This window comes from Tigriopus californicus, chromosome 10, assembly GCF_007210705.1.
Source record: "Tigriopus californicus strain San Diego chromosome 10, Tcal_SD_v2.1, whole genome shotgun sequence".
In the NCBI taxonomy this organism is placed as follows: domain Eukaryota; kingdom Metazoa; phylum Arthropoda; class Copepoda; order Harpacticoida; family Harpacticidae; genus Tigriopus; species Tigriopus californicus.
Genome location: NC_081449.1, coordinates 8,076,667 through 8,100,856, shown reverse-complemented (window position 1 = coordinate 8,100,856; position 24,190 = coordinate 8,076,667). Strand labels below are relative to the sequence as shown.

At 43.4% G+C, this 24,190-nt stretch overlaps 5 protein-coding genes across 13 annotated transcripts in view; 2 read left to right on the top strand and 3 right to left on the bottom strand.

The window, feature by feature from the left end:
- The first annotated feature begins 1,274 nt into the window (after positions 1-1,274).
- LOC131887849 (surfeit locus protein 1-like) lies at positions 1,275-2,715 on the top strand. The gene is made up of 6 exons (XM_059236568.1): positions 1,275-1,517; positions 1,593-1,714; positions 1,839-1,925; positions 2,006-2,281; positions 2,409-2,546; positions 2,620-2,715. The coding sequence occupies exons 1-6, from the start codon at positions 1,341-1,343 to the stop codon at positions 2,675-2,677; spliced, it is 858 nt and encodes a 285-aa protein (XP_059092551.1). The 5' UTR covers positions 1,275-1,340; the 3' UTR covers positions 2,678-2,715.
- LOC131887841 (isocitrate dehydrogenase [NAD] subunit gamma, mitochondrial-like) lies at positions 2,716-10,242 on the bottom strand. Its single transcript, XM_059236558.1, has 5 exons — positions 9,940-10,242; positions 3,900-4,059; positions 3,467-3,823; positions 3,300-3,400; positions 2,716-3,165 (listed from the first exon to the last, which is right to left on the bottom strand). Exons 1-5 carry the CDS (start codon positions 10,086-10,088, stop codon positions 2,769-2,771), a joined length of 1,164 nt encoding a protein of 387 aa, XP_059092541.1. The 5' UTR covers positions 10,089-10,242; the 3' UTR covers positions 2,716-2,768.
- On the top strand, positions 5,168-9,194 carry LOC131887814 (helicase-like transcription factor). Its single transcript, XM_059236527.1, has 2 exons — positions 5,168-7,159; positions 7,234-9,194. The coding sequence occupies exons 1-2, from the start codon at positions 5,299-5,301 to the stop codon at positions 9,057-9,059; spliced, it is 3,687 nt and encodes a 1,228-aa protein (XP_059092510.1). The 5' UTR covers positions 5,168-5,298; the 3' UTR covers positions 9,060-9,194.
- A 764-nt stretch (positions 10,243-11,006) lies between the features above and the next one.
- Positions 11,007-14,117, bottom strand: LOC131887858 (calmodulin-A-like). The gene is given in 3 exon segments (XM_059236578.1): positions 11,007-11,272; positions 11,274-11,476; positions 13,554-14,117. Coding segments are annotated over 3 exon segments (504 nt in total). The 5' UTR covers positions 13,731-14,117; the 3' UTR covers positions 11,007-11,148.
- Positions 14,118-15,155: 1,038 nt separating this feature from the next.
- LOC131887810 (uncharacterized) overlaps positions 15,156-24,190 on the bottom strand; it is a 19,251-nt gene continuing 10,216 nt past the window's right edge. For 4 of the 9 annotated variants that reach the window (XM_059236515.1, XM_059236516.1, XM_059236518.1 and 1 more), the window contains 18 exons: positions 23,719-23,937; positions 23,390-23,653; positions 22,839-23,093; positions 22,484-22,720; positions 22,136-22,381; positions 21,782-22,063; positions 21,465-21,710; positions 19,769-20,011; positions 19,611-19,698; positions 18,927-19,544; positions 18,694-18,816; positions 18,489-18,548; positions 18,017-18,217; positions 17,877-17,933; positions 17,014-17,388; positions 16,272-16,851; positions 15,947-16,123; positions 15,156-15,427 (listed from right to left, as the gene is read on the bottom strand). In XM_059236515.1, coding sequence (XP_059092498.1) covers positions 15,954-16,123; positions 16,272-16,851; positions 17,014-17,388; positions 17,877-17,933; positions 18,017-18,217; positions 18,489-18,548; positions 18,694-18,816; positions 18,927-19,544; positions 19,611-19,698; positions 19,769-20,011; positions 21,465-21,710; positions 21,782-22,063; positions 22,136-22,381; positions 22,484-22,720; positions 22,839-23,093; positions 23,390-23,653; positions 23,719-23,937 — 4,264 coding nt within the window. In that variant the 3' untranslated portion in view covers positions 15,156-15,427; positions 15,947-15,953. The remainder of the gene's footprint in view (positions 15,428-15,946; positions 16,124-16,271; positions 16,852-17,013; positions 17,389-17,876; positions 17,934-18,016; positions 18,218-18,488; positions 18,549-18,693; positions 18,817-18,926; positions 19,545-19,610; positions 19,699-19,768; positions 20,012-21,464; positions 21,711-21,781; positions 22,064-22,135; positions 22,382-22,483; positions 22,721-22,838; positions 23,094-23,389; positions 23,654-23,718; positions 23,938-24,190) is intronic. The other 5 variants (XM_059236517.1, XM_059236519.1, XM_059236520.1 and 2 more) reach the window with 5 other exon arrangements.

Below are 24,190 nucleotides of genomic sequence, written 5' to 3'. Positions count from 1 at the left end.
TTCATGCTTCCGAGGGACTTCATTCGATGAATTGCATTTTTGCCGTGTTGCTGATGAAAGCGCCAGAATGATCAAAGCAACGGCAAAGCGCCGATCCCGATTGTTCAGCGTAAAGTTAGAGCAAAAAGCGTAAGATATGGAAGCACTGCTAGTCTGCTGCTGAATTGAGTGCATGTTGACGAATAGAGAATATAAAGAACCAGGGTGACCAAAACAGGAGGGACGGAATATGTGTTTCATGGAGAGTAACCCAAATTATCTTTTATGTACCTCGACGTAAATGAATTCTTGAAAGAATGGAAAAGACCATGGCTTGTTACCTACTTTCATATTAAATACAAATTTCCGCATATTTCTATTCACCTAGCGAAATGATTGACAGTAATGACTAGAGTTTCAATCGGAGGCTTGGGCGTCAGGTTTGGCCTCCGTTGATCGGGCAATGTCGTGAAGATCGCGTTTTACAGAGCTGTCCTGCTTAGCTTGAGAGGTCGGGCTCAAAGGGGTGGGATTGATCTCCATCCCTAACAATTTGGCTATACCCGGTCGATAGGTGGCGAAAAAGATACGAAATCCGGGGGACACGGCCAACGTCACGCCCACCAAGACCAAGGTGAACAAGCCAATTGCACCCACCAACTGGATCACATTGCATTTGAGCAAGATTTGATCCAATTTCCGTCGCCAGGCCCACCGATAGCCCGGCAGGGTGGGCGGCGTTTTCAAGCGACTAGGGCTACCCGGTGTGTGCTTCAAATAGGTCCGATGGGGAGTCCCCGCCCTCGAGAGGTCACGATGCCTCCCTTGACTCAGGCACAATCTGATTAATGAGACAGGTCGGCCACCCCAAAGGCACGCCATTTTCAGGATGTCCACCCAATCGGAAGGGACAGAGGATTGAGTTCTCACTGCACTTTCACCCTATATGTCCCAATAAATAAATCAACGGCTACGTGTGCTAAGGCAATAAGGTTAAGTAAGTAAGCATGGCCAGAGCATGTATGGCCAATGTTTTGAAAGTGGACGTTCCCATAGGTATTTTCAGGGCTCCCAAAAAAAAGAAACCAGGGCAAAATGACGGCCATTTTTCGTGATTACTGTTTTGACAATCACAGGTCTCTGGTTGGCCTGCCCAGTACATGCCCTAGGTCATTGCCATGATCCATGCCATTCTACCCATTGTTATTAGCATTCATCTCAAAAACCTAGGTTTGGGACGAGGTCATGGAGCTGGGTCTGACTTTCTAGTTTCCTACTACTACTCACTAGGTGAGGTTTAGAGGTCACATTGTTGACGTTAGTTTCGACTCGAGCTCTTTTCAACTTGTCATCCAGTCTTCATGGGGTTCCCATTCCGAGTTTGGCCCTTGGGTACCCGTGTGTCGTCTTGGCATGGCGGGCGATTTTCGCCCATCCGAGTGCAATCCAACTCGGCTTCCGGCAAATACAGATTCAAAGCCCTGCCCAACCTTCGCCAGGAACAGAACCATTACGGCCCCGGGAAATATCTCCTCTTGGTTAGCAGATTTCCGTGTCCATCATCATCAAACCTAGGTCTGGATGTTATCTTGGCCACTTTTCCTAATTAATAGATCATTCCCGCCACCACCTTCGGTCTAGGGGTGTGGCAGACCCAACGCTTGAGTTGGAAATCGAAGCTCATCCAAGAGTTAAGTGACAAGACCCAGGCACCTCCAATAGACTTACCCGAAACGTAGGTAACTTAGGATTTATAGGCACTCGATCCAGAGGGCAATGGGCTAAGGGGCCAAGGGGCCAAGGGGCCAAGGGGGTGTCATGTTCACTTGCGACTAAGGGCTGGTTCTCATCTGGTCTAGGTTAACGGACATCAACGGTTTAGAATATCAACGAGTTAAGGTTCGCGGCCGATTTGATCACACCCGACCAACGTTCATTGGACCTCGGTTCGTGCCCTAAAAGATGAGAGTTTATCCGAGTTACAAAACTGATATGCTAATCACAATCCTGGATTGTCTTGAACCAGGTCTCTTTTGACGAGCGACGAGACTTCGGCGGGCGGTCTGATATCCTCGAACTCGACCGCCGGTTGGCACGTGATCATGCCCTTTCAATTGAGCGACCGCCCAGAGACCATTCTGGTGAACCGAGGATGGGTGTCTAAATATCACTTGGATCCAAAGTTGCTTGCCGATCAATCCAGTCAAGACGAAGTCGATGTGGTGGGCGTAGTAAGAACAACGGAGCCCAGGCAACAGTTTCAGCCCAAGAACTCTTTTCGCGATAACAAATGGTTGTCGAGGTAGGAAGTAGCGCAAGTTTATGTCCAAAAGGAAAAGTCCACTCTCCTATTGACAATGTAATTCTGAAACTCAAAACTTCGATAGAACCTAGTCATGACATTAACAACTCTCATCTCTTCTCTTTAGAGACGTGGAGAAATTGGCCGCCTACCTAAACACCGACCCGATCTTCATTGATGCATGTGATAGTGTACCCAACGGACCCGTGGGCGGACAAACACGCGTCACTTTAAGGAACGACCATCTATCATACCTTCTGACCTGGTATGTATCAATTAGTTTTGTTCATAGGAATATCCAAAATTATGGCACTAAATGTTCCCAAATCTATTCTCAGGTTTTCTCTAGCCGCAGCCACAACGTATATGTGGATCAAAAAATTTGCTCTTAAATGATTCCCATTCATAATAAAGATGATGAAACTAGTCCAGGATTGGGTCAAAAGCCTCGTGTATTTACTAATGGAAGTATAATAGGAGGTGACATTTATAATCCTTTTTTAATGTGGGCTATGATGTTCTGAACGACGTCCATTGAGGTGGCCTGTCCACCAAGGTCCACCGTTTGCACCTTGTCTTCGTTGATGGTTTTATTGATGGCCGAGCGAATCAATTGGGCGTGTTCATCCAAATGAAGGTGCTCCAACAGATCTACACTTGCGTTCAACATGGCGCACGGATTGGCAGTGTTGGTGCCAGCCAATTTGGTTCCAGTGTTGCGCGTACCGGGCTCAAACACAGCGTATCGGGGACCATAATTGGACCCAGAGAGAATGCCAGGACCCCCAATTAGACCGCAAATCAGATTGCTCACAATAGTGCCGTACAAGTTGGTGAGAATCATGACATCGAATTGCCAAGGATTGGAAACGAGTTGCATACAACTGTAAAAAAAAAGTTGCCAAATTATCAAACTGAGCGAACAGACGCCTGTCATTGCATGTGTAAGGTTTTTCTTGGTTCATATGACCTGAGTTGAAGGTCAAAAAACCTATCGATCGAAAGGCTTAATACTCACGTGTTGTCAATGATCATGTCATTGTGTTCAATTTCGGGATAGTCTTGGGCCACTCTATTGCACACTTCCAAGAAGAGACCGTCCGTTAATTTCATGATGTTCTGCAAGATTACACCGACTTAAGACATTGGCTCCCATCTTGGCGTATTACGTATTTGTCACCTTACCGCCTTGTGAATCAAGGTAACTTTCTTCCTTCCGTTGGCCTTGGCATAGTCGAATGCAAATCGGCAGAGTCTTTCCGTGCTTTCTTCAGTGATGATCTTCAGGCTTTCGATGACCCCTGGAACACTCTCATGTTCCAACATTGCATATTCGCCCTCCGTGTTCTGCCGAATCAGCACAACGTCCAAGTTATCGTGCCTCGTCTTAATCCCAGCTTGAGACTTGCATTTCAGCACGTTGACAAACAGATCCAATTCATTACGCATTTCCACGTTTCGGGACTTGATGTCGGGACGATTCATCTTGGTTTCAATGTTTCCTTTCATCCCGCAACCGTTTCTCTTCACCGAGGAAATAGCCTAAAATCGGGAAGGAACAAGTGGTTAGCGTTTTGTCCCAGCTGACCTTGTGGGGCTTACTTGTATATCGCCCTACATTCACGAGATCTTCGTAGCTATCGTTGGCGGGGTTTAATGCTGCCATTTCAAAATCAATGGGAGCGCCTGCCACCCGAAATACGTCCTTGACATAACCCATCATTTCAGGTCCAATACCGTCCCCGGGCATCATGGTAACCGTGTGTCTGCCTCCATATCTGAAATAAGAGGCAAAGAAAGTTAGGATGGGGCCTGCTCTTGTTTCTTGTGGTTTTTCAGAGAAGCTTATAATGTGTAAAAGTTGGAATTTTTATGATTCAGTACTTTAAGGACGAAGAACCGTCGTCTGCATTGCGAATGATGAGTAGGCCTGTGTTAGCCTGGAGATGATTTGAAGCAAAATCATTCCAGAACTAGGTGTGAGCTTATGATTTATTTTCTTAAACAACATTTGAAGAATTTCTTTTGGAGCTTAGCACAAACTTTGATCATCTCCACTGATTTATAGTAGACATATTGAATGTGAATGGAAATCGATCAGTTTTGGATCACAATTACTCTGAGTCGTTTATAACGCTATATTCAATTAATAAAGTAACTTGAGTCTGTGCAATCAAGCACAAGTCAGTCTATAATCTTTGATTTTAAAGTTATCCAAAGTCGCATCAATTAAAGCTAATGAGCAGGCTGTATCGGCTGTTTCAAAACTCATGGACCATCCGAAATTCAATGATTAGAGGTGCAGATTTCTAGCAAATGAAATAGCCCTTTTGAGCCCCCAAAAATGGAAATTAGAAGCTGCCAAAATAGATTGACGTATCACCCTAAAAATGGCAGAGCAATTGGCAAATTGGCAAAATATCAAAAACGGCAAATAATTTGCCAAATAAAACCGGAAGCTAATCTATCATACTCTTTATGGACTAGTTTTGAATAAGTCAAATATTTGGCTTTTTGCCTGGAACATACTGTAAACTGAATTGCATCATGTAACAAAAACAACTGATAATACACAATACTAGGCTAAGATCTGTAAACCTAAGTAACTTGAGTTGACCATTGATGAATTGGACCACCTCAATTGAATTGGAGTATTTTCTCCTCTGAAAAATGGCAAATAAACTAGAAAACTTGTCAAATAGCAAATGAAAAACAATCAACCCGATGCTGAACAAATTCATAGATATTTTAAGGTTCAACTTTTTTAAATTTCCATTTAAGACGAATAGCCAGTAGTTGTAGAAAAACAAATTATAAGGCTAAACTTTTTTGCCCTTTCGAATGCCAGAACCCTGAATAGCTAGTTCCAATCTTGTTATTCAGCTCATCAACAGCTCGTATGCTCTCAACCCACCGCTCTCAAGTGTTGAAGTGAAACCGGGTCTTCACCATTCTTTCCCTTAGCAAAATTCACTTGAAACGATTGACCGAATCCTCACGTAAAAACCAGCAACGGAATGCCTTGGCCTCCCCGATTCTGTGTGGGTGGTCGCTCCCATTTTGGACGAGGTCGGAATGTGCGTATACCACGTGGAGGACGACGAAATGGGCGAGGCGGAAGGGGAAATGGTGGAGTCGGAGAGGAGTCTGCTCTGCAACCTGGCTCAAGTACGCATCCCACAGTATCGCGCCGGGGCCCGAGACCGGGCCCACAACGGCCGAAGAGGCACTATCTAGGGGATATCGCTTGCTCGATTGTAGGGATTCGCTACTATTCGGGGATTTGTCGGGACTGCGAAATAGTTCGACTCGTGAGGGAGCCCACCAATCAATACGATTCTAATGCCATCAAAGTCTGCAATCTTGGAGGAAACCAGATTGGTCACTTAAAACGAGAACATGCCAAAGCCTTGACGCCCTTGATTGACGGGGAATTTGTTGAAACCAAAGGATTCGTTCGTCAAGGCTCTGGCAACAGTTACACGATTCCGGTTCTTGTTACTCTCTATGGCCTTCTGGAGAACCGAGAACATATCCAAGGCGTTCTTGTACGAAACGGCTTGGAATTGGATCGCCGTCATGCGACGAATGGGCCGGCAAAGTTCGGAATTTCTGCCGGCGCATTACCAAAAGAAATCGACAAGAGCCTTCAAAGATCTCTGTTCCAACAAGTGAATGGAGATTTGATGGAGGCCTGTGAGGCAATAGCATCTACTCTGTACCCTTATCAAATGGTAGCGTTGAAATGGATGATGGACCACGAAAATGGCGACTACCTAGCTCCTTTTTGGACAGAGACTGGAGACTCTGCACTTTCTGCTCATCAAATCGTGTACACCAACACGTTGAATGGAGCCCGACAGAATACCAAGCCTCCAAGCCCGCATGGTGGCATTCTAGCTGATGACATGGGATTGGGCAAGACACTGACTATGATTTCACTCATTTTCACCAACTTCCACGACAAGAAGCCTTTGGCCAAACCTGACCCTTTATTCATTCGAGACCTGGAAAGTCAGAGGTCAGTGGCCAAATTCTTAAAACATGCCCCAGTTGCCGGGTTTGATGTTACCCAAGGGGAAGAGGAATTAGACGCTCCAATTGTTGACACTCACTTGAGTAATAACAGGGACTCACTGAACGTTGAAGAAGCTATGAAGCTTCATTTTCATCAACCTGACCAACACTCCAATTTGAACTTTGAGGGTAACAACTCGGAGACTGACCCAATTTTGGCTGAATCCCGACAGACAATGCCTTCATGCTCCAAAGATATTCCCACCCAAGAAATGGATCTCGAAACGAGCAAAACTGCAGACGATTCCACACATCATTTGACCAGTGGCACGCCTTTGTTTTCAACCTCTCCTCAACTCCAAGAGATGGTGCAAACTGAGACCACTGTCGAAGCCGGTGAGACAACTGTAGAAGGTCCTATCGCTAAACAAATCAGTTGTATTTGTAAGAAAGGTAATCTTAGAGGTTTTTTGGTGCCTTGTTCCACATGTGGCGTGTATTTGCATGGTCGATGCATCCAGATTAACAAACGGAAATTCTCAGAAATGGCAGAATATAATTGTCAATCGTGCATATATAACAAACAAGAACTTAAGGCTATGTTAATGAATCCAGCAGAGTGTGACAACCAAATTTCTGCGTGCACCAATTTTACGGAACCTTTACCCAAAGTTGCGAGAACAAACGAAATCTCCCTTGGACACTTGGTAGACCAAGAGGTTCAGGAAGACCGTCACTCTCCCCAAGATCATAATTACTCTGCTGAATCGGAGATTCGCACTCCCTCTGCATCCTTTGCTCCGACAGAAAACGTTCCCAGAACATCTGATGGCAAGATTTTGCAAGGCAACCCTCAGAAAGGTAAGCATTGCTCGATTCGTTACACATATCCTAGCTTAGTTCTTTTACATACTCATAGCTTCATGGCTTTTCAGTTGGTGAGAACGTCACCGCTAACGGCCCGAGTAATTCATCGGGAAGATCTAATTTGGAAATGTCTCAATACCCAAAATTAAGTCCTGAGAAGACAAAGGACAATCTGAACAAAAACAATGCTGGATATCCAACAAGCCGATGGACTATCATTCCACCCAAGACGGTGGGGGAGGCCAAGGGTAGACCAAGGCCGACTCTAATCATTTGTCCTATGGGGCTCATTTCGCATTGGATCACTCAGATTGATTCTCACGTCCGTCCATCTGTTCCTATTAAGATGTTTGTCGATTATGGTTCAACTCGAGCGAGGGACGGTCACGAATTAAAAGAGCAAGACATTGTAATCACTACGTATGGAACCCTCGCAAGTCATGGAAATACTGAATCTCCCGTGTTCTTAATTCAATGGCTTCGGGTGATTTTGGATGAAGGGCACATCGTAAAGAACATTAAAACTCGAACTGCCAAAGCAGTTTTGAGACTGAAGTGCGACCGAAAATGGATCATTACAGGCACCCCGATTCAAAACAACTTGGAAGAGCTCTATCCTTTAATTGAATGGCTAGATGTAAAGCCATTGAGTAATGGCAAAAAAAATTACCAAAGCCTCATTATCCATCCATTTCAGTATGAACACAACGATGGCATCAATCGTCTACAATGCCTTTTATCTTCCATTTGTATTCGACGACAGAAGACGGACTTGTTTGATGGAAAACCTTTGGTTGAGCTCCCCAGCAAGAACATTCTTGTTCGTCAAGTCTTGTTCAGTGACGATGAGCAACAACAATACGACAGTCTCAAGGAAAAAGGCTTAATGCTTTTGAGATTTATGGGATTGGACGAGGGTGATAATCCATTGAGAAGATATGCTCACATCTTCGCTTTGGTGGTAAGGCTTCGACAGTACTGTTGTCACCCCCATTTGCTACCCATCAAAATTTGGAACGATCTCCAAGGGGTCATCGATGAAGATCAAAGTGTTTTTGGCGACGCATTGAATTCCGTGCAGCAAGATAAATTAAAGGAACTCTGGAGGAATGTGATGAGCGAGAGCATGGATGAAGAATGTGTCATCTGTATGGAATCTCTGGTGAGCAAGACCCCAATGGTGACCCAATGCAAACACGTTTTTTGCAGGGCCTGCATCATCAGCGTGTTGGGAGACAAAGACCATGAACGCTGTCCATTGTGCCGTGCCGTGATTTCCAAAGCAACCATTACCGAAATCCGAGAAGAAGAGGTGGAGGAGGAGGAGGCCAAAGAAACTTCTGACAAAGAAACTATTTTGGAGTCTTCCAAATTGAAAGCGGTTTGTCTAGAACTCGACCGAATCAAAAAATACTGTCCGAATGACAAAATTGTCGTGGTATCACAATTCGCCAAGTTTCTTAATGTCATTGAGCCCCTCCTTAAGCCCAAGGGGTTTTGCTCTGTGCGTTATGATGGAACCATGGCCAGCGTGAAAAGGGCCAAAGCCTTGAACACATTCAATGAGGGCGCCGCCAACGTCCTGCTTTTAAGTATGAAAGCTGGAGGTGTAGGACTCAACCTTGTGGCCGGTAATCATCTCTTGTACCTCGACCCTGCGTGGAATCCAGCCTTGGAAGAACAATGCTTCAACCGTGTTCATCGTCTCGGGCAAACGAAAGAAGTGTTTATTTACAAATTCATCGTTCAAAACTCCATCGAAGAACGAATTGTCTGTTTGCAAGATAAGAAGAAGGCCTTGGTGGTGAGAGCTTTTGGTGGGGACAAATCCAATCAAAGCGTTTTTCGAAAGCAACGACTTCAGGATCTACAGGAATTGATCGGGTTTAATTGATACGGTTCTGTCTGATCTGATCACGACCTAAGAAATTAATGTCAACTTTGAGCAGCTACTCAATTGAGCTCGAATTGGGTGTGGTACCATTTTCATGATGATTCCAATTTCGAAATAAAAAAGTCAATGCCATTATCTAGTCAGTAAATTCAAAAAAAAATAGGAAGGAGAGCGATGGAAATGATGCCCTTAGACGTTAAACAACGACTCCTTTTGAGAACTAATCCACTTTGCGACATTTGGCAATCTGATTCAACCGGAAAGCCCATACCATTCCATTGACGAATGGCAATAAACAGAGGTGATGGATGACACTGGGGCCATACAAGGTTTAGATTCTAGATTCAATATGATTAGGCAAACCTTTATACACGGGGGCAACATTATCAGAGGGCTCCAAAAGTGGCCCTTAATTTCTTCCCACCTTGCATGTTAAAAATTGTTGGAACAAAGAGGTAAACTGCCAGCTAATTACAATATCCTCCACCGATTGTTTGGGATCAAAATGATATCCATATTGGACACAGAACTTTCCCCGATTGTTAAGAAAGAAAGTTGAAGAGTCATTTTCAAATTTTCACGATCGCCCAGAGGGAAGGTCAAGAAGTGAAACTGCCAGTGGCTAATTATTATCACTAATGGATAAACGTCATCCTCCACCGATTAGTTGGCGGTGCTCATTTTCAAATTTGTGGCAAAATGTTGAAAGGTTTAGATAGAGACTTTAAGGGTTTTTAATATCGTGTTAGGTTAGGTTAATTTAGGTTCTATTAGGTCAGGTTAAGATTTAAAAAAGTAGCACCGCCAGCTAATCGGTGGAGAATAACGTTTACCTAATTATTATTCAAGGGCTATGTGTTTTCAGGAAAGAACCACTCACTTGGCTAACGGGATGCTCGTGTCTTGCATATAATTCCTTTTCGAGTCTTGGAACGCGCTTCGAGAAGGACCAGCACTTTGAAGCCAGGCCCTGGAGATCCATCTTTGCGAGCTTGAGAGCGCCATGGATTTGGGGAAAACAGCAGCCATGTTGCAACAAGATTTTCAAATCAAAGTCCCGTCGTCCCGTCGTCTCGTCCCTATCAAACTTGCAAGGTTTACCAGCTTTCCTCAGCTCAGTCTTGAATCTTCAAACATTCGCCATCTACGGACGACAGCGTCAACGAAACAAACCCACAGCCAGACACACTCCGGCCAACAAGGTCGTCCAAATATCGCCTCCTGACTGGCAGGCAATGCTCCAAAACGCAATACTAATGTGAAGCTCACGGAACCTTCGTCACACTCCGGGCTATGGGCTATATAGCTTTTCATCATTTTTTAGCGTTAAACCCTTATTTTTCGGATGGTAGCTTACTAGAGCTTGAGTTTCAGTTACATATGACAATCGCAAAACCTGCTATCTATAAAATTGATAACTAAGGATCCGGTGCACTAAACCCACCACGAATTTCATGGAATTTCATAGAAGAAAGAAAGAGAGAATTGTGAATTCTTGAAATCTTGAAACTTACTTCCTTTCCGTCACGAACAGGAATATGTAAAGATCAAAATGATACACGCATAATGAGGCCTTCCATATCTAAGATACAGGCGTACCATATGGACTCGTATTTTGTATGACATATTTTTTGTCTCGGATCAATCGGCTTTACATAGATTTACAAACAGGGGTTTCGGACGTTTTGAAAAATGTGATATCGTCCAGCGTTGTTAGGCCAATTTGTTTACTTGAAGGCGGGCAAATTGTGGTATATCACTTATTTCACACCTCATTGACCTAAAATAGACCATAGATGTATTTGGAATTCACCCTGAACCTCGTAGTCGTCTCTTTGCTACGCGATTTTTGTTAAAACTTTCGCAATTCCTTACTTACGGACACATCGTTGAATAGATGTTTTAGTATACATCTTCTTACTTATTAGTAGATACGATATATTCGATATTGGGTGACTAAATGCAATATATCTTCAGCATACTAATTTGGTAGGACATTTTTTCAGTTCAGTTCTAACATTTGGATGTGCTCAGGCCGCCAGATTGGACGCATTTGGAGCTGAAGCGCCCCTGCTGTGGTCCTGCGGCATTATTGTGCTGATGATTGGTTGTCCAGGTTTTTATGAAGGAGCATGGTGACGAATTCTTCATAGTTCACATTGCCGTCCCCATCGATATCGGCCTCACTAATCAGCTCCTCGCTCTCCTCTTGGTAAGTTATCTCCTAGGGTAGTCAGCATTGACAGAGATAGGGAGGTATAATAGTTCCCATGACCTTCACGGTCAAAAACCCTGAATGCCTCTCTGATCTCTTCTTCTATGTCACCATCTTCATGAACATTTTTGGTCATCAAATACACGAACTCGTTGAAACTTATGCACCCGTTGCCGTCTTGGTCGATCTCATTGATCATTTCCTGAAATTAACCAAGGTATAGGATGAACACATGTTCCTTTTTGAAAAGTTGTCAGCCGCAATTTTTCATGAACTTCATACTTGAGCTTAATTACGGCACCGAGACTATTGTCGATAATATTCCAGACGGGTTGTTTAGCAATGAAGCGAGTAAACAGAGACCAAATGAATGAAATGACATGCAACACGAGTCTTGGTATAAAGTTCTCTGTTGGATTGTGAAAAACGAGACTTTCAAACCATCCACGCCTTCCCTAATTGTTTCAGAGGGGAATTTTAAGTTTTATTTAGTAATGGGAATGTTCTTGGTCCTTATCGTTAAAGCTCGGATCTTTGGATTTGCACAGAATGTGTCACAGATGTGTAATAAAAGGTAAAATATTAGATTTGGTATTGTATGACGAATATGGTAGGTTTAAATTCGAACACGAAGACAATTTTGCCTTTTAGATGAATTAGGAAAATGAGTAACAAATCTTTCTCTCTAAAAACGTTATAAAAATACTGTTCACCCGCTCTAAAATAATTATGCATTGAATTGCTGGCATGATCAAAGAATGCTATTGTATTCTATTGAAAAAAAACATTAAATATCATTTGCCAAGAGCTGTACTGCTCTTTTATTTCTTAGTGCAACAAAACACGATTTAAAGATAATTTTCTGTTTGTTTGTTTTTGTTGGTCATTTTCTATTTTCCCATATCCATGCATCTGCTTTACACAAGTTGTCAACCAACTAGACACAGACGTATTGTTTTTAATTCCAACTCTTAATTGATTGGTCAATCAATTTATATCAGGAGTTGATATACTACTTCTTTCTCAACTAAATTCCGGAAAAAATGTATCCTAGTTAGGAATCGGAAAATAGTTTATGATTTTTGTCCAAATAGTTTTTTAGGTTATAAAAACAGCCAAAATAAGTTCCGAAAGCGTAAAATAAGTTTTAAAAGGTGAAGAAGAGTTTCTTATGTGTTTGTTTATTCAACTAATATGATGTTTTTTCAGGGCAACCAATTACTTGATTATTGTTTTTCACGATCTTCTTGCTCTTTGGACTCAAAACTGTGGTCTTCTAGTCTTGCATATACATCAAGAAAAAAATTAATTTTACGGTAATGCAGGCTCATATCTATAACTTATAAGTGAAAATCACATTTTGAATCTCAATCACACCTCAATCTCAATGCCATAGACATCGACTCAATCTAATATGGACAATGACAACGTTCATCAGAATAATTAGACGACACGATGACCAGCACGCACACTTAGCCTAGCACACACCGATAAAAAACAAGTGAAGATGTCAGCAAACAAAATTAATCAGTTAGTTTCCGAGTTTATTCTCATAGCTAAATGAGGTCAAACTAATACGGTGCAAATAACAAATGTAAAGAAAAAAGTTACTCATTTGTCAAAAAGGCGTATTTCTTCATTTTTAAGATTAAACTCCTTGCCATGTATATCTAATCATTAATCAGAATAATGATTAATTTATCTATTTACTAAACCTATAATGCATAGTCCTAGGCGTTCGAGCTCTGCATTGTTTTGTTGAAGCATTTCTATCAACATTGCAAGCACTTGCAAACTGGCCCAAGCTTGTTCCGCTTTTCAGATTGACTGGGATAATAAATGCTACGAATTCTACTTCAATTCCTTCCATTGCAGCTTTTGATATGAGCATTTCGAGGTTAATCTATATGTGTTGTTGGTTTAGGATTGAACTTGAGGAATGTTTGCGATCAACTATCGCCTGAATTTTTTGCGAGGATAGTTACTCTGTGGTTTTTAGTTTCTCAGCCATCTTTCCGAAATGTTGCACATTGTAACAAGTTTCATTTGTCATAGTTTAGGCAATCCTGTTTCGATGAGGTAATTTCGTGAGTGTTTCAAATAAAAAACATGCATCAACATTAGGCGTGGGAACTATCTTTTTAGCATTAAACCATTCTTCACTCTCCAAGAAATTAGACGTCTTTCAAAATGAGAGATGCAGCTTTTCCTTGCCATTGATTTGAGAATCGCCCACAACATTCCCTATTTTGAATACCCACCCACTTGAAATGACTTACTTGAAGGTCCCCCTCGGTGGGACTCCATCCAAATGTTCTCATGACTTGTCCGAGTTCCACACTGGTTATAGTCCCGCCTCCATCTCGGTCGAAAAACGAAAAAATATCGCGATATTCCTGGATCTTTTCTTCAGGTAACATTACCGTGACTTCTTCTAATTGGTCTACGTCTACCATTGTTCCGATAGATCGTGTTAGCCTTTCTTAGCGGGTAGTTTGCCAGAAGACAGTGCAAGTGGTAAAGAAGAAGTAGTAGTAGTGGTGGTAGTAGTGGTAGTGGTAGTAATTGGACCAGAACTTGCTTTCGAACTTCACGTTTCTTGTGTGGGACCGCACGAAATGGACGATAAGGGTGTAACACTGACTAATTACTAGTACTATTTCTTTCTCTTCTTTCTTCTTCCCTTTTCTTTTGTTGGTATTAGCACTACCAACACAAAAGAATGACGATTACGTGCGAGTATGACAAACTAAGTAATACCTTTAGTACAAGAGACACGAGGAAAGGTATAATGGCCGTCGGGTCCGAATGAAAACTTGTCACAAATACCCTTCTTCGTCTTCTGGCACTCGAACGGATGTACGGTACAGCAGATGGCCGTCGGGTCCGAATGAAAACTTGTCACAAATACCCTTCTTCGTCTTCTGGCACTCGAACTTGGGAGTGCGAGTAAGAGAGAAACAAAACAAGAGAGAAAGAGAGAAGGGAGAGGACCAAACCCTACCAAGGTTCGAGATGCAAGGACAACCCAGCGTTCTGGTAGAGCGGCTCGAAGGCTCTTGGAGGCTCTCTTGTTCTCTCTCGCGTATGGATCGTTATCATTCGTGCTCTTAAAAAGATCCAGCAGATGGCGCCCTAAAAAGGCCAAACTTTGGGGAAAATAGAGCAAACATAGTTTTAAATTATTTACTATTTGATGCTCTGATTATCGAAATCATGTTATCTCGTATGATTTTGTGGTAAATGAAGCCTGGCTAAGATCTAATGGAGTTTTAGAGTCTCATAGCTAACCTGGTTAGTCACCAAATGAGGTCCAAAATTGAACCAAAAGGCTAACTGTATGTATTAGGTATGACTAATAAGGAGAAAGGTAACGAGGCCATTCTTGTCATTGACTCATGTTACAGTAAACAGTAAGTAAGAAAAACAGTAAGCAATTACAGTTAGGTATCCTTCAATAAATGCAGGTGCCGCCATCTAGTTCGTTAAGGGTGTGATGTTCTCTAGCAATCTTCATGTACCTATAGTTCGTAGGAAAGAACGCTACAAAGCGTTTGGTCGGCCGGCGAAGCATGGCCTTGATCCTCAAAGATGGTCGAGTACTGAACAAGGCAAGGGCCATTGTCAACAACTTGAACAATTTGAAATTTTGCCAATGAATCCTGGAAAAGACCATCTGGATGGTTGGTAGATGTATGGGAGCTCGCTCTCCTTGGACCAAAAAGCCTATCCTCTTGGGTTTGTCTTGGCTTACGTAGAACGTACTATTGGCTCTGAGGTCTCATCTATTTTGGGAGATTGTTTGAACATGATCGAAAGAATACAATCCCATAAGAAGGGCAATGAAAGAACTTGCCAAACTTATTAATGAACAGCGAGCCTTTTGTAACCCAAACTGCGGAACTTTATTTATCAAATAGTGTACAGACATTTTGGCATAACGCTTCGTCAAGAGCGATGTCGGCTGAGGTCGTTTTCTTATGTACAACAAGCAATTCCTTCCTCTTAGAAAATAATCTTTGATTCTTTGATTAACCTTTGAAGGCCACAATGTTTAATGAACTAGTTGCATGATCTTGGTTTGATATCAATGCCAATGATTGGAGCCCACAGTGCTCTCTCTACGTCGATCTCCTTTAGTTCATCGGGGAACCTGAAGTGAAAAAAACGAGACTTCGGTTATTTAGGGTAGATCCAGTAAGTTTGACATGTCAATCTGAGGCTGCTGATATCGAGCTTGTTTTCACTCCCCCCTTCACATATTTGTTAACGAGCACAAGGGAGTGGCACTAAAACAAGGGGCCCCATCCTGTGTTTGGCATCAGATGGTCATGAAAGCGGCCTCTGTGTATGCAGCGATTGGCTGAAAACGAGATGATCATGAAAGAAGTTCTCCATAAAAGAAAGGCTAATGGGACATGGCAAACGAGCAATGGGCAAGTGGGCGTTGGACAGTGGGCAGGGGCAAAATCACGAGTAGTCCGATACAGCAATCCATTCACCCCATTCTTACGGTGTTAGTTTGTTGAATCCAATGCACTTTGGAAGGATTTTAATGGGATCGGGAGCCATTCAAATTCGAGTCAAACAAGAGGTTGTTGTTGTTTTTTCTATGCCATCATTTCTTTCAATGAGCTGTCTTTTCGGGTGAGGGTCAATGTGAAAGAATTACCTCGTCCTCAAGCCTGGTGAGGTGGCTGGGGCGAGGTTCCTAACTTAGAGGACATGTGATCAAGTGTGGATCGTAAATTCCCAACATGTTCCAAGAGTTCTCGGCTTAATTCTTGCGTCTCACCGCCAAAGCGAGAAGAGGTGTCCAGGCCGGAAACAGAAGAGAACGGTGGATCCTCTATGAGAAACAGACAGAAAAACACGTGCGAAAATGATGGGAAGGCTTACTACATGTTTGCCTAGCGCCTACGACGAGCATTGAAGCATGAGAACGACCATCGATATTCAGACCGAATCATGGCCAGGGGCTTGAGCCAATTACGTACCTGCAGGTGGAGTGGGTGTTTCTTGCATTCTACGGACATATTGTTCCATACTCTCACTTGCGGTGTTCAAGGGGATTGAGTGAAAATGCTCCGAAAGTGGATCATCGTCGCCTTCCATATCTGTGTCACCTCCTTGCTCGTTTAGAGTCAGGTCGTCGTCGGAGACCACGATAGTGTCGGCACAACTGTGCATGGAGTCCACAATCGAATCAGCCAAAGTTTCTTCATCCTCGTCCATATTGTCACGTCTTCTAACTTCCGAGCTGTCCACCAGAGTCCGATCCATTGACGATTGAACAGCAGTGTGGAAGGACGCGTCAGACGAGGGAATCGGAGATTTCATGGAGAGTCTGGAGGCAGATTTGTTGGAGGCAGAGGAGCCTGATCGTTTCATAAGCGAGTTTGGTACTTTCAGTGAGGCTTCATCGTGGCTCTCCTCCAATGACGCCGCTTTCATTTCTGGTGACAATGGGTGACTTTCTTGTTTCTTGGGAGATGGTTTTTTCTTGAGAGTTCTTTTCGGTGCTGGTGGAGCAGGCAGAGGGCGAGATTGAATTCTTTCAACGTCATCGTCGGTTGTCTAAGAAAAAGGACAAAGCAAAAACATCATGTATGTAGCTAGGGGAAAGACCCTTTCCGACTTCAAATTTTGTACAAAAGAGCAACATATATTCACTCCCGATCAATCCAGAGACAACTTCGTACGCAAATAGGAAACAGTTAGTGCGCAGATTTTTCGTACCAGCAAATCAGTTTCAGTTGTAATTCGTTCAATCTCTCTTTCAGATTCCAGTCCCGTCAGTATTGGGTTTTCCTGGTCTTGGCTTGAATCACAGAGGAAAGACGAGGATGGGAGGGAACACTCTTCAACTGAATTAGTAATGCCAAAGGAAGGTGGGCATTCAGTCTGAACGAGGATGTTTTCTTTCCTGTCGTGTTCTGGACAGTCCTCGTGGTCGACTCTTTCTTGCTTCTTTCGTCGACGTGGAGCAAAAACGGGCAAAGGTTGGGAAAGCGTGGCGAGGGTGGCACACTCAGGAGATTCGTGGATCTCGTTTGGAAATGGAACTTTCAAATTCAAAGCCGTAGGAGCCAAGTTCAGGGAGGCAGGGAAAACCTTGGATGAAAATAAAATGAAAATTCACCAAAACCGGGAAACATGCTAAAGACAAACGATACACCTAGCTGTTTTTATGGAGGAGTGAGGGTCTTTTAATTACTCATATTAGATAAGAAGGAGTTAATTTGTTGCTTATTTTGAACGTCTGATTGACTTCAAAATGTAGTGTTGAGTTGCTTGTTGAGCTTTACATGTTGAAAATTATTCGAATTGACGTAGATCTTAAGCATAGCGTTCAATAGTGAAACTAAACTCGCAGCATTGAAGAGTATCTTTGAAACTAAATGCACCAGGCCAAACTGGATTGACTCATGTACTAATGTTATTTAAAAATGTTTCGTGTCACAGCGAAACAGATGGGATCGTTACGATAACGAATTCGACCGTTCAGATGACGGGGTTAGGGTTTTTATTCTATTAGCGATTGCTAAATCATACACATAAACTTGTAAATCCACACAGGATCGCCATATATTTAACCTTACTTCGTCATAGGAGTCCAGCCGAGGACTCTCGTGGCCAATCCTGATGTGTGGTTGGATCTGGGCAAATGAAGACAAATGAATAATCTTGAATGGACTACATGTAAATGAAAATCCGTGTTGGTTTGACCGCGTCAACCTACCTCTTTCGTTCTGTTGTGAGTGTCAGATCCACCTCCTCCTCCAACCCGAGTTTTTACAGGCAAAGTTGGAGGAGGGGTAGGAGACTCTCCATATCCGACCTCGGTCAGGAATGACGGGGATGCAGGTGATGAGATTCGAGGAGAGATTTTACCTCTGGAACTAGTAGGCTGAATAGGGGAGGACGAACTGGGAAAGATTTCCTGCAGCCACCAAAGACAGGAAGAGGACGAGGAGGACGAGGAGGAGAAGAAGAAGAAGCAGAAGAAAGAGGGAAAAAAATGGGGATTGGATGGTTAGTCGTGCTTTTGAATACAACGGGGGCCCCTTTTTACAGAATAAGCTCGATACCATTTTTTTTATTAAGGGTGGTTCTCTCGCTTAAAACCCAAAGAGAGACTCGACACGCAACAAAAAGAACGAGAACAAAAGGAAGAAAAACGATGCACGAGGCAAAATGACCCTGGGTCTTACCTTGTATTCATTTTTCCTCACTTGAAGATTCCCATTGCTGGCTTCTAAGGTCAGGATGCCCTGAAAGAAGGAACAAGAAGGATTGTGGCTAGATGACTTGGTTGAAATGGCTTTCTCATGTTCCTTGTGGTTCCAAGGAAAATTCAATCTCAAAATCTCAAAACTAATGGCAACATAGCCCCGGGTTGACGTCTTTAGATCTTACTTTGACAGGAACCACTTCCATTTCCTCATCTTCTTCGTCTTCATAATCATCTATGATTTCTTCTCGGCGACCACCTGGCTTCTTGGGAGGCAGAGGAGGAGGAGGAGATTCGCTTCGGGGAAACTGAAAATGACGTGGGAATGGAACAAGAGGAAGAAGAAACAGTTTTGCCGAATTGAACAGCTTAAGTTGAGTTAGATCAAAGCAAAACTCCATCGAACTTTTGAACTTACTTCGTGTCGAGGTGAGCTAGCAGGATGAGGTTGAGTTCGCCTTTTGTTCCGGGATGGCACTTTTCTCTCGGGTGTTCCTCGATATTGTTCCACCAATTGCTCGTCATCATCCAATCTTTGTTGGTTCTGGGACTGCAATCCCGGCTGATGTCTCGCAGTGGCCAAGTCTTTTCGAAGCGAGGTGGGAGCTTGCCCCACCTTGGGGTGAACCTCTCGTTCGGAGAGTTCATCGTCGCCTTCAAAGTCATCTTGCAATTGGTTCACGTCAGCTAGGGTTCGATCAATGACTTCGTATCCAAAATCTTGCTCCCTGTGCGTATCCATGTCCATGGAGCTGGTTTCGAATCGAAGGAGTTCTGCCTCTGTGGTATCTGCATTGGTCACAGGTGAGGCCGAAGGGGTGTATCCGATTTCCGAAGATGCCGCCACTACAGGCTCCTGAGCGGGCTTCTTTTTGAAGAGGGTGAAGATTTTGGTCGGTTGAGGAAAAGGAATGTCAGGCAACGGGATTTTAAATGGAAGCGGAATCTCGTTGACATTGTTGATTTTAGAGAGCTCGTGAATGGATTTGTTCTGTTGAAGTTCCTGACGTTGTCTCAAAATTTCGGGGTCTTCAATCTGGAGAGCAGAAATTGGACGTCAGTTATGCTCCCAACCTCAATTCAAGACCAAACCGTTCTTTACCTTGCTCCTCACCACACAAGGACGGGTGAGGGTACCCATTTTGTTCGATTCTTTGGGAGGCTCTTTCACATCCTTCTTCTTTTTCTCCCTAAAGCGAGGGAAAATTCGATTAGATCGATGGAATGATTAAGAATGTGCTTGGAAAGATTAGGACAAACCTGGTTCGTCCTGAATCATGGCTCCAAAGGCCAGGAATGGGAATGTCACCCAATCCTCGGATGGCAGCCAATTCGGAAGGACTCTTACTACGGGTCAACTCGGCCCTTTGCCTCGCAAGGTCCGGATCTTCGACGGTGGATCCAACCAGAACTGGTTCCTTCAAAGACCTGGGCAGCGTTTCGTAGAGACCTCCTCCGCGCAGCTCGTGAGCGGATCTGGATGGTCTCTGCGGAGAATCCAATCTGGAAAAGAAATGTATATTTGAGCTTCCCAATCACCACTAAAATTCGTGGGAGAGGAGAACAATGTTTTTCTTGGCAACATAATGTCAATAAGTAGTGCATGATTTGAAACCCAATATCACGCCAGCCAGCATTTGGCAAATGCAATAATGGCTTTGAGTTTTTCCCGAAATGCCCTTTGAGACCTTTGAGACACCATCGATTTCCTTTCCACCTTTGTGTTTGTCTGTCTTCAAGGTATTCTTTTCAAACTTTCATGTGCTCAAGAGCCGAAAGAAAACCTTTTTCTTGGATGCCCACGGGAATGGAAGTGAGCTCGTTAAGGATAATCTTTATTTATCAAATGCTTGCTCCTTCACATGAGTTCTTCAAGACGAAGAGTGAGCGTACAATTTCTTGCCAATTGAACATGGTTCAGTTCGATCAGAAGCTACTTACTCTCAAAGCAGGCAGAGAAGTGCACGAATTGTTTGGGGTAGCGGTACTGTTATAGCATTATCAAAGAATATTTTTTCGTGCTTTCCGTGTCCTGTGCCGCGGAATATCTTTCCTCTTTATCTAAGCCTCTTATTGGTCCAAATCATCTTTGAAAAAAAGCTTAGGAAGGCTCATGGAAGGAACGAATTTCTTTTTAGAATTTGGAAAAAAATAACTTTTTGAACCTCATAACTCGTAAACTGCTAATCAGAATGAACATGGATATTTCAAACCCTAATTGTATCTGTTTCTTCTTGATGTCAGTATCTTCTTTCATTTAGCTAGCCAATGAAACCGATGGATTCTACATGTACATTTATGTTCTTAAAACGAGGTTCAATATTCTCCGTTGCTTTTTCTTTTTAGTCAGAATCTTCTAAAGTCGAGGTAAAGGGATTAGAAAGAATGGGAAACATATGAAGTTTCCTGGTGGTAAAGTCTAAACTCTCATGCGGATTTTGGCGAAGGCTTTCAAAGTCAATCAAAAGATGAAAGCTTTCCCATTTTTTTTACTTATAAAATCTCCCTCCTACGTTATTCTCGTTAATACTTCAGACTACTGACGATGGAAAAAGCACGATTGAATCTGTGCTCAAACCCACCGACCAATGTATTTAGCCATGAAAGTCAATTTAACTTATGAAAGTCAGCCAATCATGAAGCCTAATCCTCCTCCTTCCTACAAAGAAAAACTACATAGACACTCATTGGAGTTAATAGGTATTTGCTCATTGAATCGACCCAATTTGACATGGCTGTCAATTTGACCATGTCACATTTTCTCGTGCGAATAGATCTTCCTCCCGAAAGATATGTCTGGAAAAAGCTATAGTTTGATACAAGAACGCTTATAATTTTTTTATTTATAAGCGTGATTTTTCTGAAAGAAGGCCAGAAGTTGTTCTCCTAAGATTGTACTTGTTCTCTGCAATGTTAATGTTCGAATCGATTTGGCATGCTGTGATCACCATCCTACCCCTTTTTGCTCTCCGAGCTGTGAAGCCAGTCCTCCACCATACGTGGAACAGGAATCTCGGAGAACGAATGGATTTGTCCCAACTCAGCGGGGCTTTTTGATTCCACCAAAGCTCGCCTCTCTTTGAGTGTCTGGGTGTCACCTTCTTGCATGGAACGAACTTGGAGCTCCGTTTTCAAGGATCGGGGTAAAGAAGCATACATATCGTTGGATGGACCGCGAGAACCTGGTCGAGAGCTGTTACTCCTGAAAGTAAATGGAAGTTCGTACGGGCCTTGAGGGCAAAATACCTTACGGTGTCTTTTCACAATAATCACCGTTCTCGCTCTTTTTCTGGTTCCTTAGAAGGTTCTCGTTTGGATCTTCGTTTGCCAGTGAACAAGTTTTGAATGGGGGTAGGCAGGGGGAAGTCGGAAAAGCCACCAATGGAAGCCAATTCTCCAACGCTTTTACTCTGGGCCAATTGCTGTCTGTATCTCAAAATCTCGGGATCCTCCATCCGGCTTCGTACCAAGACCTCGGTTTTCAACGATTTAGGCAACGTCGCGTAGAGTCCGCTCTCTTTGGATTCAGGGTCCGTTGACATCGTCTCTGTTCGGCTAGGGATAGAGAGAACATGCAGTTGGCGAGCCGTTCGTTTTGAGCGATTATTATTTTTCATGTTGGTAAACCTCTCATTATCTCGACTCTTGTCCTTCTTCCTCGAAATCATCCGGGAGAGAGTGGACGGAATTGGGAAATCAGCGAGGGAGTTGATCTGCGCCAGTTCAGAGACACTCTTGGATTGAGTCAAGGCTCGTCGTTGATTGATTACCGTGGGATCTTGAATCACGGCACGGACGAGCATCTCTTGAGTCAATGACTTGGGCATGGTCGAATAGATGTGTTGTTTAGAGGATAAGTTACTCATGCTTGTTCTAACGGAAAGAGATTGGCAATGGCATTATCATTATTATTATTGGTACTGCTTTCTTTTATTGAGAACAGATACGCTTTTGTAATTGCTGCGCATATGGTACCTTTTTGAGTCCATGCCTGACGCTGAGACGTCCGGTTTACTCTTGGAAAGCCATCCCGGCAAGGGGAACTCTCCCAAGGAGTGAATCTGGGACAGTTCTTGAACACTTTTACTTCCTGCCATTCGACGTCGTTGTTGTAGAAGGGCCTGATCTTGAACCGTTTGCTTGACTAAGAGCTCGGATCTGAGCGTTCGAGGAAGGGTTTCATACAAGTTCTTGGCAGAGTTGCTTCTTTGCCTGCAAAGACGACGATAATGACAATTGAACGCCCACCGTCATTCACTCGCGTACACTACGTATATGCACATTTGCGCACAGTTTGGAAACCAATAAACAAATCATCGCTACGACTTACTTTTCCCTGAACCTTTTCTTCCGCTCCACGGGTCGAGGGCCCTTTGAGACGAAGGCAGGCATCGGAATATCGGATAACGATGTGATTTGAGAGAGTTCGTGAACACTCTTCGACTTGACAACTTCCGCTCTTTGTCGTTGCACCTCTGGGTCCTCCATCTTGGCTCGAACCAAGACCTCAGATTTCAAGGACTTGGGCAAAGTTGCATACAACCCACTTCCTCTCTCACTCTCAGTAGAGTTCTCTTTCTCTTGACTAAAAAAATAACCGTTGCATTAGTTGGCCCTGGTTCGGAACCTTTTCCACTTGATTACATTTCCTACTCTAACCGATTGGATTTGAGTTATCGGATCGTGAAATTTCCTTTGGCACCACGTTTTAGCAAGCTTGGCTAGTGGCAACCAGGTTAAAAGAGTTGGACTTATAACAACATTCCTAACTAAGGTTGGATGCCAAAAGAAACTCGAGCGCCAACAAGACGAGACGAGGTAGGCTGCTCTCTCTCTATCTTTTTGAAGGTTGAATTATATTTTGTGTCTGTTCACGTTTACCTCTTTCCTCTCTCTTCAGATTGGTCCTTTTTCTTTTTGAACGAGGGCATTGGGAAATCGGAAAATCCGTGAATTTCGCTCAATTGGGCGGGAGACATGGACCTCGTCATCTCCTGTCGTTGGCGAAGAACCTTCTCATCGGCCTCAACGACGGATCGGACTAGAACTTCCGTTTTCAAACTTTCTGGCAATCTCTCGTACATGCTCTTCGGGTGATCGTCTCTGTCCTTTCTTCGGGGAGGAGGAATGGGGCTGCCCGTCTCACTAGAACAACGATCTCTCAAGTTGCAAGACTTGTTCAATGAAAATTGATTAAGGCACCCAAATACCTCTTTCGGTGTAGCAAGTTTTGAATGGGGGATGGAATTGGAATGTCTGAGAGGGATCCAATATTTCCTAACTCCGTGGGTGATTTGGCTCGGGTGAGTTCCTGGCGTTTCTTCTGCAACTCCGGGTTTTCATCTTTTACCCGGACCAGACATTCTTGCCTCAAAGAAGCGGGCAATTTCTCGTACAGAGATTCCTTTTTGCCCGTGGGAGTCTCGCTCCTGTCAAAAGAAAAAGGGGCCTTATCATTCGATTAACATCAGGATGATTAATGGGGGAAGCCTTGCCTTCCAGACCGAATGGAACAACTTTGAGAAAGGGGAGTAGGGAGATGTTTAACGAAGCACCTTTAGAAGTGCTTAAACGGGCCCAACTTTCAGGCAAGTCTGCCAACTATTCAAGTGTAATTGGCTTGAGGAGAAGTTGGGAAACTGGTAGGAATTTCAAGTACAGGAGAATTCATCTCGAAAATCT